At 45.9% G+C, this 14176-nt stretch overlaps 5 protein-coding genes across 8 annotated transcripts in view; 3 read left to right on the top strand and 2 right to left on the bottom strand.

Moving 5' to 3' along the window:
• LOC310756135 (histone H2A type 2-C-like) overlaps positions 1–3130 on the top strand; it is a 39395-nt gene extending 36265 nt beyond the window's left edge. For 2 of the 4 annotated variants that reach the window (XR_014544709.1, XM_083599837.1), the window contains 2 exons: positions 2237–2298; positions 2405–3130. The gene's annotated coding sequence lies outside the window, so the exon portion shown is untranslated. Of the gene's footprint in view, positions 1–2236 lie in introns of all 4 variants that reach the window. The other 2 variants (XR_014544708.1, XM_083599836.1) reach the window with 1 other exon arrangement.
• Positions 3131–5092: 1962 nt separating this feature from the next.
• Positions 5093–6185, bottom strand: LOC310756132 (histone H3.2; the record flags this gene model as incomplete). Its single annotated transcript, XM_083599831.1, has 1 exon — positions 5093–6185. The coding sequence occupies one exon, from the start codon at positions 6183–6185 to the stop codon at positions 5775–5777; it is 411 nt and encodes a 136-aa protein (XP_083455957.1). The 3' UTR covers positions 5093–5774.
• Positions 6186–7312: 1127 nt separating this feature from the next.
• Positions 7313–7804, bottom strand: LOC310756134 (histone H2A type 2-C-like; the record flags this gene model as incomplete). Its single annotated transcript, XM_083599835.1, has 1 exon — positions 7313–7804. The coding sequence occupies one exon, from the start codon at positions 7802–7804 to the stop codon at positions 7415–7417; it is 390 nt and encodes a 129-aa protein (XP_083455961.1). The 3' UTR covers positions 7313–7414.
• Positions 7805–7857: 53 nt separating this feature from the next.
• On the top strand, positions 7858–9021 carry LOC310756139 (histone H2B 5). Its single transcript, XM_083599841.1, has one exon. It carries the CDS (start codon positions 8265–8267, stop codon positions 8643–8645), a length of 381 nt encoding a protein of 126 aa, XP_083455967.1. The 5' UTR covers positions 7858–8264; the 3' UTR covers positions 8646–9021.
• A 1052-nt stretch (positions 9022–10073) lies between these two features.
• On the top strand, positions 10074–11219 carry LOC310756142 (histone H4). The gene has a single exon (XM_083599848.1). The coding sequence runs from the start codon at positions 10831–10833 to the stop codon at positions 11140–11142; it is 312 nt and encodes a 103-aa protein (XP_083455974.1). The 5' UTR covers positions 10074–10830; the 3' UTR covers positions 11143–11219.
• Positions 11220–14176: the final 2957 nt, after the last annotated feature.

Raw genomic sequence — 14176 nt, forward strand, 5'->3', positions numbered from 1 at the left:
GAAAGAAGCACAAACAATAATTTATCAAGCAAAAGAATCCATTTTAAAAATCAGAGCTGCTCTTCAAAGCACAGGAAGGAAAATTGAGACACATCATAAAGTCAGCAATTGTGCAAACAATACTTGTTGTTTTACATTTAGTGGTATGGGTAGCAGATGCAAGAGGAAGCCAAAGGCTCTTGCCCTGTCCAAATGGGTGTGGCAGAAGAGGTGCAGGGATGGAAGAAGCTGCATGATCAGAAAACTGCCCCTCTCAACTATTTTGACAACTATTTTGTCCATCAACTTTGGTCACCATACTCTGCTGCCATGGATGCCTTTAAGCCCTCACACTGGACCTCAGATATACAGTGGTACCTCAGGTTAAGTACTTAATTTGTTCCAGAGGTCCATTCTTAACCTGGCACCACTTTAGCTAATGGGGCCTCCCTCTGCCGCCGCACCACCGGAGCACGATTTCTGTTCTCATCGTGAAGCAAAGTTCTTAACCCGAGGTACTATTTCTGGGTTAGCGGAGTCTGTAACCTGAAGCGTATGTAACCCAAGGTATCACTGTATAGCATCTGCAGATGAACAGAGGCACTAATGGAATGAATGGAGAATCCCCACCTCCCATGTATCTGTGGAGTTTTACACACATTCAAAAGTTGCCAATTCAGCCAAAGTACACCCTGCCATCAGTAGAGAATAAATACCATTTAGATTTGCAGAACTGGCACCTGTAAAGTGTTTGCTCTGCACTTGCAGGAAACCAGTTACTTAGTGTGGCAGCTCCTACACTCTGGAACTGACTGCCCATTGACATTAGGCAGATGCTGTCTTTGTATTGTTTTCAGTGCCTGCTAAGAACCTTTCAGTTTCAGCAAGACTATCTAGCCATGTGATTTTAGCATGTGATTTTTAAAGTATAACAGCTGTGCAGTTACTGGTTTTAATTTTCAATGTAACTTGTTTCTAATGATTTTAACAACATTTTAATGAAGAATTTCAATTGTCTTTTGTTCAAATAAGTGGTATGTAAATTTTGTTTCAATAACTAATCCAGCTTTCCCCAACCTCGTGCCCTCTGGACATTCTGGATGGCACCTCCTGTTATCTGCAGCTGTCTGGTCTGCACATAAGGTGGATTCAAGCACTGACAAAACCATTGTACTGACATGGTAAAACTAACTTTTGTAAATTGAACTAAAGAATTTGTTTTCTAAAAATGATGTTTTAAAACTTGTCTCATCACATATTTGAATATGATCTACTGCACCCTCTGGAGAGTTTATTTCAGGTGTGTGTCAGAAGGTAGAGGCCCAGTTAACAATGCAAGATCAGTCTTAAAGTGAGCTCCTAGTTGTGTACTACTGGCCTAAGAATCCAAAGAGACCTGGAATAGGAGGCTGAAACATAAAGCTCTGTACTGCATGTGCACACACATTAACAGCAAAAGCAATCTCCCTAAGGTGCTACTGGACATTTTCTTTATTTATCCAGATAGAGAGTGAGATAGTAATTTTCTACCCACAAATCTCAGCAAATGAGAGTAGTTAAGAAAGTACTGACTTGATATCTTAGGGTGTTTATGCAATGGCATGTATTCAGTTGAAGAGTAGCAGAAAAGGGTTCCAAATGTACTCAAGCAGCCAGTATCTGCCAGCTTCCACCATCTTATTTGGTTTCAAAACAGTAATTATATCCTAGCTGACAATTATTCAGTCCCATGTGCTTCTCCGTTTAACACAGGATGTCTCTAATGGGATGTTTTTGATCTTGATTTCTGGTTCTTCAAACACAAGAAATGCAAAGACCAAGGAAAGAGGCTGTTGCAAATTCTCTGGATTAACGAGCAGTTCCTTTCTCAAGCTACCAAGCAAGCAAGCCTTGGCCTAAGTGGAAATTTAGTGACCAAAAAAAGTAGACTGAAGTGGCCCTCTGGGTCTTCTAGTTGCCAGAGCAGCCTCCAGATTTCCGAGGCCTTGGGTGCCCGCATCACAGACTGAAGCAGTGGTTTGTCTTTGAAATTAAAAAATAATTCCTTCCCCAAGGGAGTCCCTGCCTCATAAAGAGGACTGGGACCTCGGAAGACCACACCTCGGAAGATTGGTGAAAAAGCAAAGCCTGATCTTTATTGAAAGAACAGGAAAAAACAAAACTGTTGCAACAGGGTCCCCCCTCACGCCATAAAAACGGAGTGAGAACCTCAAACAAAGGGCTGCTTTGACTCTTATACCTTTTGGTTTCCATACAGATCAATAACAGCAGAGGTGGTGGGAAGCGACCTGAATGGGGAGAAGAGGGGATTAACATAAGGTAAGTAGGATGTTGTAAGATCTTGGGAGGTGTCAGTTTTGCTGGAGGGCTGGAATAATATGTGTTGAGCTTCTTCTGGATCTGGTTAATGGCTGTTCCTTTACAGGAAAACTTTCCATAGCTGCTAATAATCAGTATGCAGATCGTGAGGCTGGATGTTCGGGATATGGCTTCAATGTTAATGTGAGATCCTGCTCTGCATTGCTATCAATTCGAGTGTGATAGTCTCATGTTTGCATACTTATTGGAATATAAAACTATTTTGGGTTGGACTCAGTAGATGGCAGTGTGGTGGAGAGTGTTTTGGCAGCTAGGATTGGATACATGCAGAAAATACAGCATAGTACAGCATTTTGTGAAAAATACATTTCAGTAAAGATACATTCAAGGAAAAGTTATACATTTCAGTAAGGATACATTCAGTACTTTCAGATACATTCCTATACATTTCCATAAGGATCCATTTAGATACATTCTTAAGTCAATGAGAAAACACAGCAAAATGATACATTCTCAAACAATGCATTCTCCAAGGCACAGTTTATTTTTCTTGTGGTATTTTAAGGCATAATACTATAACTTTGATATTGGTAGCGTCATTTTTCCTTTATTCCCCTCTCTGACCATGGCTCTCTTACGACATCTTGAAGAAGCAAAAGGGCTTGCTATTCTATTCTCAAGGCAGCACCAGCAGCTGAAAGTTACTAAATATGTAGAATAGAACAGCACTGACCAAGAAGTGGATGAGCCACTTCAAAGGCATCTTAGTATATAGACCAACGTCACTAGACCCTTGGGCTATTTTAACAGGGCAGACAAAGTATCATCTAACTAAGGCTTTCTGGGAAATGATTTATAATGAAATGAAAAAGGTGCTTAAATGCACATTTGTGAAGAAACCAGAGGCCTTTCTCCTAGGCATAGTTGGCCAATTGGTGCCAAAGAAGGACAGAACTTTCTTTATGTATGCTACAGCAGCAGCAAGAATATTGCGAAGCATTGGAAGACGCAAGATCTACCCACCTTGGAATTGGAAGAATGGCAGATGCAAGTAATTGACTATATGGAAATGGCTGAGATGACTGGCAGAATCCGAGACCAGGGAGAAGAGTTGGTGGAAGAAGATTGGAGGAAATTTAAAATTTATTTACAGAAGCACTGTAAAATGTATGAATGTGGATGATATTGAATTAAAAAGAAGAAGTTCTAGTAACAAGAGATAAAAATTGGAAACTATAAATTTGGGAGGTAAAATATTTAAGGACAAAGTAGTACGATATGAATTTGCTGAGCTAACTGTTAAAGAGGGATACAAAAAAGGGAGGTGTGAGGAAGTCAGGAAAACAAGTTAATCAAAGATGAATAACTAGAAAAGAGTGATTTGTGTTTGCCTTATGTTATTTATGTTATTTGTGGTGTGTTGATTGTTCTTTTCTTTTTTGTGATAGATTGTATTGTTGTGTTTTCTATTTTTTTGTGTTTATTGTATTATGTCTGGATGTATCTTTTTATTGTTAAACCTAATAAAACATTATTTAAAAAAAAAAGACAAAGTATCATCTAAGACAGGCATAGGCAACCTCGGCCCGCCAGATGTTTTGGGACTCAATTCCCATCATCCCTGACCACTAGTCCTGTTAGCTAGGGATCATGGGAGTTAGTAGTCCCAAAACATCTGGTGGGCCGAAGTTGCCTATGCCTGATCTAAGCTTTCTTTTCCTTCTATCTTTTAAAGATTTGTCTTCCACTACCTTTTAGCATTGACGTAATGTTCTGCCACAATCTCTCCCCCCATTTCACAAGTTTTCTTCACTTGCCAAAGAGGCTTCCATTTTCCGGCCTCAGCCAAGGGTGGTGTCTGTGCTTTTGTTTCCAGCAAACATTGCTGCAAGCTCCAGATCTGAAAAAAATCCCTATCAGAGGAGCTGCCCGATGCCGCCTCCTCTGAGTTTTAATGGCCATGTGGGCATTGGGAATGCTGCAAAGGGCAGAGTGCCGATGAGCTGGCTGGCTCATCAAGACACCCAAAGCACTACTTGGGCATTTCAGAAGTAACAAGCTAGGCGTGTAGCAAGCTCTGCACCCCACCCATTAAAATTTCATCCATTTTTTTATTCTCCCCTGCAATCTTCAAATGGAATTTATTTTCTCATCTATTAAAAGAATATTTCTAAACTGCCAGCTCATAAAAAATGTGACGGTGGGGGACAATGAAAGCATTGAGGGATCATAAAACTATAAAATATAGAAAAAAATGATTACCACAGAATCATAGAATTGTAGAGTTGGGACCACAAGGATCATCTAGTCCAACCACTGCAATGCTGGACACTTTTGCTCAATGTGGGGCTCAAGCCCATGACCCTGAGAATACAGTAAGAGTCTTGGGCGTGTGTGTTGAGATTCCTGCATTGCAGGGGGTTAGACTAGATGACCCTCAGGGTTCCTTCCAACTCTACGATTCCATGTTCTGCAGACACAAATGTGTTTTCTGAAAACCCTTTGTGAAATGAACATTTTCAGCAGGTAATGAAATACAGTATAGTATCAGAATTGTAGGTACATGTCTCCCTCAGCCTACTCATAGTTATAAGGAAACAGTAAGAAAGAAGCACTACATTTAGGAGAGTGTACACAGGGACCCTACCAGGTCACATCTCAACAAGGCATTGCTCCTGAGGAAGAGTGAGTGTGCTTGCCATCTACAATTTTTATAAACCAACATGCTCTTTGTAAAAAATGGAGTATTTGTGCCCCTAACTGAAGCATTTGAGGCATGCAAAATATTTAAAACAAAAAAAGACAATGGTGCTGATGTTCCTAGAGTGAAGCAAAGGTGTTATATAAATTTCCCTCTCCCTCCTTGAAGTGTACAGCAAGTGCCAATCAGCACCTGGATTTCCTGACCTGACCTGGAATGGATCAGGCTGATCCAAAGATGCTGAAGCCCATTGCAGTCAATGAATGCATGGCGCTGGGCCCAAAGTGCAAAAGAGACCCAGCGGAATCAAACCACAGAGCAGACTGAAAGACTCCTCTCTTTGCTTGGCTTTGAAATGCCAGCTTCTGGGTGCTTTTAACTGTTAGAAAATGCGTTGCTGAATTAAATCAGGATCTTAAAATAAAGTCAATCCATTTCATTTCTCTAGAAATCCTGACCGGTTGCAACCAATGTACACCCATTCCTATTTAAAGCAGGGGATTTCCAGCTCAAAATTTCCACTAAGGTTGAAAGCCTATAGCCACTTACCCAGAAGTCTCAGCAGGACCTCCGAGTGAACACGCACATGATCATACTGAACGTCAGGAAGAAGATCAATGGCCGGCGCCCAAACGCTTGCCGAGCTGCACCTGGATTGTGCAGTGCAAATATAGTGGGTAGGAAGTAACGACAGCTCCTTTTTTTTGTTATGTGGGTGGCCCTTAAAAGAGCCTTTGGGTTATTTCCAGCTGTGCTGTAGCGACTGGGAAGCAGCTCAAGCCCTCTCGCCACGGATACGACGTGCCAGCTGAATGTCTTTCGGCATAATGGTGACCCTTTTGGCGTGGATGGCACACAGGTTGGTATCTTCGAAGAGACCCACCAGGTAAGCCTCGCTAGCCTCCTGCAAGGCCATGACGGCAGAGCTCTGGAAGCGCAGGTCCGTCTTGAAGTCCTGGGCGATTTCTCTTACCAGGCGCTGAAAAGGCAGTTTGCGGATCAGGAGCTCTGTCGATTTCTGATAGCGGCGGATCTCCCGCAGGGCGACGGTGCCCGGCCGATAGCGATGGGGCTTCTTCACCCCACCCGTGGCCGGGGCGCTTTTCCGGGCAGCCTTAGTGGCCAGCTGCTTGCGAGGGGCTTTTCCTCCGGTGGACTTGCGGGCAGTCTGCTTGGTCCGCGCCATGGCTCTTCCTCAAGCAGCGAGACAGCAGCTCAGTCCTGCAGGACGAATGCAAAGCGGGGGAGAGGACCTGGGAGCAGAGAATTTATAGGGAAATCCTCCTTCCCTGATTGGCCGAGAACGCGAGCGTAGCGGCTCAGGGGTTTGAATTTCCCGGGCTTGGAAGGGATTGGAGGCCACCTCTGAGCTCTCGGTCCCCTCTCAGACCTTCTGCCTGGAAGGTGCTCCAGTTATATCATTGATCCTAAGCACACGACCTATAAAATTACCTTTTGGTTGCGGGGGGGGGACGCGCGAATCCCGGCCTATCCTACCTCACAGGGTTGTTGTGAAAGTAAAGAACAACACATATCATGCTTTTGGAGTGAAACAGTGTTTAGCGGTAATTCCAGCTCCAATAGCGCGTATCTTAAAGTTGCTGCCGTTAAAAAGCTGAAAAAGCTGACGAGCCAGATTTGTGCGACCACAGGGCATCCCAACCCCCACCGTTCCTAGTGTGACAACCGTTTTTGGATCAAAGAGAATTTAATTAGCAGCAGTTTTGAGTTGAGGAGCTGAATAGGCTTCTTTGAACTTAACAGGCAGAGGCAGTTATAGGGCTAAAAAACCCCGCGCTACGCAATGATTGGTTCAGAATCGTACCCCCTACCGCCGAATCCTTTGATTTTACGGGGAGTCGGTAAAAATACCAGGGTTAAAGAGCATTTTTAATACTATGTGTCAGCTCCCGCGTTACACATACGTACAGTAATTCTTTCTCAGGCTGCATCAGAGCCAGATTGCCTCGAAGTGAGGTATTGCCTTGGCATGCCAATTCGTTTTCTAATATTTATATGTTCGAGTACCCCAAGGTGTATTTTAGATATAAAATGGGGGCGGGTAACGACTGCGTGATCCACGTAGGACATCATTCTTTAACCAAGAGCTGTTCATCAACGGGCATTATTGATACCCCGAACAGCCAATACTTCTCAAGCACGGAAAGTACAACTGAAACAAGGCTCAGCTTCACCTAATTTGGTGCAATGGCAATTGTTCTTCGCGGATTTATACGATTTAACCTTAAGAGCTAGGAATATTTTGAATTCCGTTCTAAACACAAGACAACTTGCTTTCCAAAGTACTAACAGCCTGGACTCAGCTCTTTTCTGGAAAACGTGGGTGGCTCTGAAAAGAGCCTTTGGGTTCAGCGTTCAGCGAGGGGTTTTTTTCCTTTGGAGGGCAGCCAAGGTTTACTTCCCTTTGGCCTTGTGGCTCTCGGTCTTCTTGGGCAAGAGGACGGCTTGGATGTTGGGCAGGACGCCGCCCTGGGCGATGGTGACTTTGCCGAGCAGCTTGTTGAGCTCCTCGTCGTTGCGGATGGCCAGCTGCAGGTGGCGGGGAATGATGCGGGTCTTCTTGTTGTCGCGAGCGGCGTTGCCGGCCAGCTCGAGGATCTCGGCCGTCAGGTACTCGAGCACGGCCGCCAAGTAGACGGGCGCGCCGGCGCCCACCCGCTCGGCGTAGTTGCCCTTGCGCAGCAGGCGGTGCACGCGGCCCACGGGGAACTGCAGGCCGGCCCGCGAAGAGCGCGACTTGGCCTTGGCCCTCGCCTTGCCTCCCTGCTTGCCGCGGCCAGACATGCTGTCGTCACCGGCTCTCACGCACCACACGCAGCGCGCACAATGCAAAAGCAGCACTGAGGGGCGAGGGCCCAGGCGGGGGCCTTTTATGCCTTCCCGGAGCCTGCAAGTACCACTTCTTATTGGCTCATCAGGCGTCCTGCAGCCACAAGCCAATGAGAAAGCTCATTTCGCGACCTGACCAATCACAGAAGTGGAAACCGCACTCTTCCAATAGGAACGGGAATATCACAGTCCTATGATTTGCATGTGCGTGCGCAGCGGAGATGATATCAGGAGGCGCGGCAGCCAATAGAAACGTGTCAGCCCAGCAACCTTCATTTGCATAAAGGGCCTTTAAATAGAGGAAGGGCTGACACCGGCAGCGCCGCATTCCTCTTTGCAGTCCGCCGTGACCAGAGAAAGGTGGTTTCCGAGGGCTTCTTATTTCCTCCAGAGCGAAGACTTGTTTTTTGCCAGAATGCCCGAGCCAGCCAAGTCTGCTCCGGCCCCCAAGAAAGGCTCCAAGAAGGCGGTGACCAAGACCCAGAAGAAGGGCGACAAGAAGCGCCGCAAGAGCCGCAAGGAGAGCTACTCCATCTACGTCTACAAGGTGCTGAAGCAGGTCCACCCCGACACCGGCATCTCCTCCAAGGCGATGGGCATCATGAACTCCTTTGTGAACGACATCTTCGAGCGCATCGCCGGAGAGGCTTCTCGCCTGGCTCATTACAACAAGCGCTCCACCATCACCTCCCGGGAGATCCAGACGGCCGTGCGCCTCTTGCTGCCGGGGGAGCTGGCCAAGCACGCCGTCTCGGAGGGCACCAAGGCTGTCACCAAGTACACCAGCTCCAAGTAAGCAGATCGTGCTGCTTAGCAAAGAACTCAATAACCCAAAGGCTCTTTTAAGAGCCACCCACTTTCTCACAAAAGAGCTTGAGTCATTTTTCATCCCGAGTTTCCATAAATGCTCACATTGCACACCAATTTTTATTAACTACTAAAACATACGTGGTGGTGCTCTAAAGACACTCTTCCCCATGTAAAGTATTATGTCATACACTATTTTGTGTTCTGTGATTCTTTCCCATATTGCATGAAACGGTAGGGCAGCTTATGGGGGAAAAAACTTGCAGGTTAGAGTGGTGGCATAGCTCAATACACCTTGAGCAGGTGTGCTTCACAAAGCTATGCATAGTATTTTCAAAAACTTAATAAAAGCTTTATACAGTAAACTTGAGTTTGTGGTGAATCAAGAATATGCTAAGAATGTGGTTTGGATGATGGGAGCATAAATTTTGCTACAGAATAACTAGGCCTGGTGATTACAATAGAGACCCCTAATTTCTGGACAAACTTCTACAACTAATTTTTATGTGTAGCTAAAAGTCACATGTTTTAATTACTGTTCTTCTGTAGCAAAATTTCCCAAAGGGTAGTTTTTAGCAATAATGTCTCCTGGTATCTTAGAGCCTCAGAACTATTATGGTGTTAGGTTTTTGTGTATCACAGCCCCACATCCTTCAAGATACATAGAATTGTATAGTGGGACTGGTTGTTGAGGGTCATCTAGTCCAACCCTCTGTGATGCAAGAATAAATTAGATCATACATGAAGTGCAATCCTAAATTGGGAGGCAAATAAAGGTATATCTGACATTTGTTTTGCAACCTATGACAGGCATTCTTCCTCTCTAAGGTCACAATGAGGAGCTACTGAAGGAGTTGATACTAAATTATGAATAAGTTTTGCAAGTTTTAAATTAAAGGGTATTTATTATAGAAGCCCAGATTTGGATGTAGCCTGTGGGTTTTGCTAATGATATGTCTGTATTAAAAATGAGGATGCAGCAGAACTTTCATGTTCTGGAACTGAAACTTCCAAATTAAGTTAATATTCATTGTTCCTATACGTCACCCCTAGTGATGGCATGTAAGGGGGGGGGACACTTTTATCGGCATTTACCACAACTTTATCCTGCTTTTCTGAGGCTTATAACAGCCCAATAAGGTAGATCTGGTTTAGGTGGTAAACTACTACTACTGAAAAGAAAACCTTGCCAAGGTAGTCTAGTGAGTTTCAAGTTTGATCAGGGATCTGAATAGGCAACTCCTGGTACCATAACTCTTATTTTATTACACTACACTTTGCTCTCCAAAGTCCATTATATATTTGTTTATGTGTGGGTTTTTGTGTGTGTGTGTGTGTGTAGAGAGAGGGAGAGAAGAAATCAAATACTTAAGCACACCAAGTAGGAATCAGAACCAGAATTTTTTTTTAATATTCCCTCCATCCATGTTCCAAAACACGTTTGGATTTAATCTCATTGCAATCAAAGCAGAGACAGTTTTCAACACAAATCGCATATGCACCAGTTTCCACTGAAAACATGGTCTTCTCCACAAGACTCCTGCAAGAAAACACACTTTTCTTCCTCAGGAGGTGACAGCACGGCTTACATTAAGGCGTCTCGTCTTTGGCGTCTCCGTAGTTTATTAATTGTATGCAAGTGTCAAAATAATTTATCACAAATGCACAGGGGCGCAGGCTGCTCTCATTCCTAAACTTCATTAACAGCGTCAAAGAAAGAGGAGCGACTTTTTCATCGAAGGTATTATCAGTCGTTTTTATCTTGCAACAATTTCACAATTTGCCCTCTGGTAACAAAGTAGCGCAAATAAGCAGGGGAGGGACTAACGAGTTCCGTTGGGCAGTTTTGTATCCATTTTTTGCTTGTTTGTCTGCTCTCTCCTGCCTCCTTTGGGCAACCTGAGAGCGTTCTCTTCTACGCAGACTCAAGAGCAAACGAACGGCGCCAAATTATTCAGCTTGAAGCGGCGATTTGCGATTGGGCATTTTGAAAATCTCCCGCTGCTCATTTGAGGAGCAGCGCCCTATAGCGAGAGAGGCGTAGTTAGGTGGCACCGCCCTCCCTGGAGCTGCCAGTTTTCATTCAGGTCCGCTTACAGAGTATATAATTCAGCCGAGTTCTTTTCTCTCCTGCATAAGTCGGTTCGTTCTTTGTTTGTGAGTCTGCTGGGAAGATGTCGGGTCGCGGCAAAGGCGGGAAGGGGCTCGGGAAAGGGGGCGCCAAGCGCCACCGCAAGGTGCTGCGCGATAACATCCAGGGCATCACGAAGCCTGCGATTCGCCGCTTGGCTCGCCGTGGAGGAGTCAAGCGCATCTCTGGGCTGATCTACGAGGAGACCCGGGGCGTGCTGAAGGTTTTCCTGGAGAATGTCATCCGCGATGCCGTGACTTACACGGAGCACGCCAAGAGGAAGACCGTGACTGCCATGGATGTGGTCTATGCCTTGAAGCGCCAGGGCCGCACTCTGTACGGTTTCGGCGGCTAAATATTCCTGCAGCGAGCAACAAAATATCCAAAGGCCCTTTTAAGGGCCACCTACTCATTCATAAAAAGCTGAATTTTCCTCATTGAGTAACGTTAACCAGGTAGGGATGGGAGCTTGTGAAAAGGCGGTAGTTGCTTGATTTGCAACTGGTCCGACGTGTATGCACGTAAATCAAGAAAGTCAAGATGTGCGGTGGTCGTTTACAGTTCTGTTCATTTTTTAAAAAATACTCCTATGCAACGCATATCATTTTTTTATCTCCCGCTTCTGACCGTTTTTTGAGTTAAAAAAAGCACCCTATTGGTTCTTCAGTGAAATTTCTAGGGGAGGCAGCCTTGGATCACGGCCCTAGGTTAACCTCGAAGGGGCTTTTTGCGCAGAACTCTGCTCCTCCCTTCGCTGTCCCCCTCTAGAGAGTAAGGCTCCAAACTGGCTTAGTAGCCGCAGGAGGATTCCGGACGCTTCTCCTTTAGACCTCGGTGAAAAGCGCGGGGGGGGGGGAGGGCGGGCAGACAAAAGCCAGGGAACAAAAGCCTGGTCTGGAAACCGCTACGCCTCATTTCCCAGCAGCCTTTGTGCCCATTGCTTTGTTCGCCTCGTTGTGACCTTGGGCTGTCTGTGGCCAATGAGAACCTGTAGCGTCATGCCGTCGCTTAGAGACGCAAAGCACTCTGGGATAAGTAGTTCCGAGGCGGCCCGCGGGATTCAGATCCGGGCTGCGCCTTCTCCCTCGCTGTGGAAAAAGGGACGATGACAGCCCCCGCTGGGGTCCTTTCTCTCAGACATACGATTTTTCTGCCCGCGTTTCTTCTTTCGGATTTTTCCCCCACCCAAGGGGGGCACTTGCCCCCCACCCCATCCACTCAAAATCAATAGAAATCTGAGGTCCTGCGCTCTTGTCGGGCTCTTGGGCGCGAAGCCAGCTCCGGCATGTGCTGACGGAATGGCTGTCCTGGTTGCCTTTCTTCCTTCTCGATTTGCCTCCTCCAGCTCTGGCCGTTGGCCAGGAGGATAATATTTCGGCCTTGCGGCAGCCCTCGCCACCCCTCTCTCTCTGCTTGTGCTGCGGAGCCTTCTAGGCGGGAGGTGCTCGCTGAGCATGTCAGCAATTCTCTCGAGATGTGTCAGTTGAAATGCCTCCCTTCTAAGGGTGGTGCCGGTGAGTGCAATCAGGATCGCAGCCAAGGCAGGTAAAGGAGAAACAAGAGGGGAGGGGAGCTTGAAGAAGTAAATCTCTCTCCCTGCTCCCTCCCCAATAACCAGCAATATCTTAGCAGTAATTAAATAATGGGTTGTATTCAACTAACTTTTATTTCCAGTACGCCTGCTTAGGTTCATTAATTCTAATGGGTGTAGAGGTAAAGGGACCCCTGGTTTCCCCAGCCACTCTGGGTAGCTTAAAGCATATCTAAAAACAAAATAAAAACATCAAGCATTAAAAACTTCCCTAAACAAGCCTGCCTTCAGATGTCTTCTAAAAGTCAGATAGTTGTTTGTTGCCTTGACATCTGCTAGGAGGGCGTTCCACAGGGCAGGTGCCACTACCGAGAAGGCCCTCTGCCTGGTTCCCTGTAACCTCATTTCTAGTAGTGAGTTACCCCATTCAGGACCAGGGAGTCCCACATACCCGCCCGCCCCCTGTCCTCCAAAAACTTTGTCTTGTCAGGATTAACGATGCATGGCAATCCCATGCTGAATGCCTAGTTTTTTTAATTAACTTATTAATTGATTCTTATTCATATATACATAAATACATAGTCATTACAAAGTATCTTTTTGTAATATACTAAGATAAGACAGCTACTGAGTCTGAAAAAGAACAAGGTCAGAAAGAGGAAAAGACAATAAAAGGAGAAACCTAAAAAGAAAAGAGAAAGGGAGAGGAAAGTGAAAGAAAGTAAAAACTACAGAAAGAAAAAAGTGTAAAAGGACTTCCAGGTCTCGGTTCTGCATTCTATCTTCTATAAACCGATATTTTTTCAGTATTCAAATCCTGATACTATAAGCTCATTTTCTCTTTCAAACAAAAAATCCACAAGGAATTTCCAATCCTTAACAAATGTCAGTTACGGTTTTTTTTTGACGTGCTTTCGAACTGCTAGGTTGGCAGGAGCTGGGACTGAGCAACGAGAGCTCACCCCATCACGGGGATTCGAACCGCCGACCTTCTGATTGGCAAGTCCTAGGCTCTGTGGTTTGACCCACAGCGCCACCCGCGTCCCTCGGGTGTAAGCATAATGGAACTTAATAGGACTAACTTCTGAGTAAACATGCATAGGATTGTTCTGTGCGAAACAATAAAAACATTCTGAAGAAAAAGGTTGTATGTTTTAATGTTGGGCCAGGAGTCAGCATTGCCAGGCACCTGAGGAGGTTCACTGCCATCTACACTGTCTGGAGCTGTGACTGGATGCCACCATTTTGGGAAACCCAGCCAGATGGGCGGGGTACAAATAATAAATTATTATTATTATTATTATTTTGTGTAGCCTTGTGTGTGTATGCCTCCGCCATGTGTAGAAGGCCACCTAGGTTCCTCCTTTGCCAGAGGAGGAAGAGGAGCCCTCCAGAACCCCTATCCCCCAGACAACAAAGAGGAGCAAGAATAGCATCCGCTGGAGGCAGAGCTATGGCAGCTTCTCACCAGTGTTGGCAATGAAGAGAACAGGGACTTCTATGGACAGGGGAGGAAGAGCAACCAGGTAGTTGCAGAACCCTCTCTGTCTGGACTCACTGCTGCACTGGCAGTGGTGAGGAGGGAGCTGCTCTCTGGTGGCCCAGAGCAAGGGAGCTACAGCACTGACTTCTGGTGTTCTCCCCTTCGCTGCCCCACAACAAGTGTCTCTATGCATGGGTGAGTGCACAAGGGGGCCACCATGAAGAACACAATCTTTAGGTCTCTTGCCCACAGCCCCAAAACCTGGAGCCAGCCCTGAAATGATGTCCATATGTGGTGCAGTTGGTGTGCCTTAGCATTCCTTCTCAGAGGGGATGGCTCGATTGGCTGAGCTGAGGATCACAATGTGGTGAAGGG

Source organism: Podarcis filfolensis, assembly GCF_964270895.1.
Source record: "Podarcis filfolensis genome assembly, chromosome: 2".
Taxonomy (NCBI): Eukaryota; Metazoa; Chordata; class Lepidosauria; order Squamata; family Lacertidae; genus Podarcis; species Podarcis filfolensis.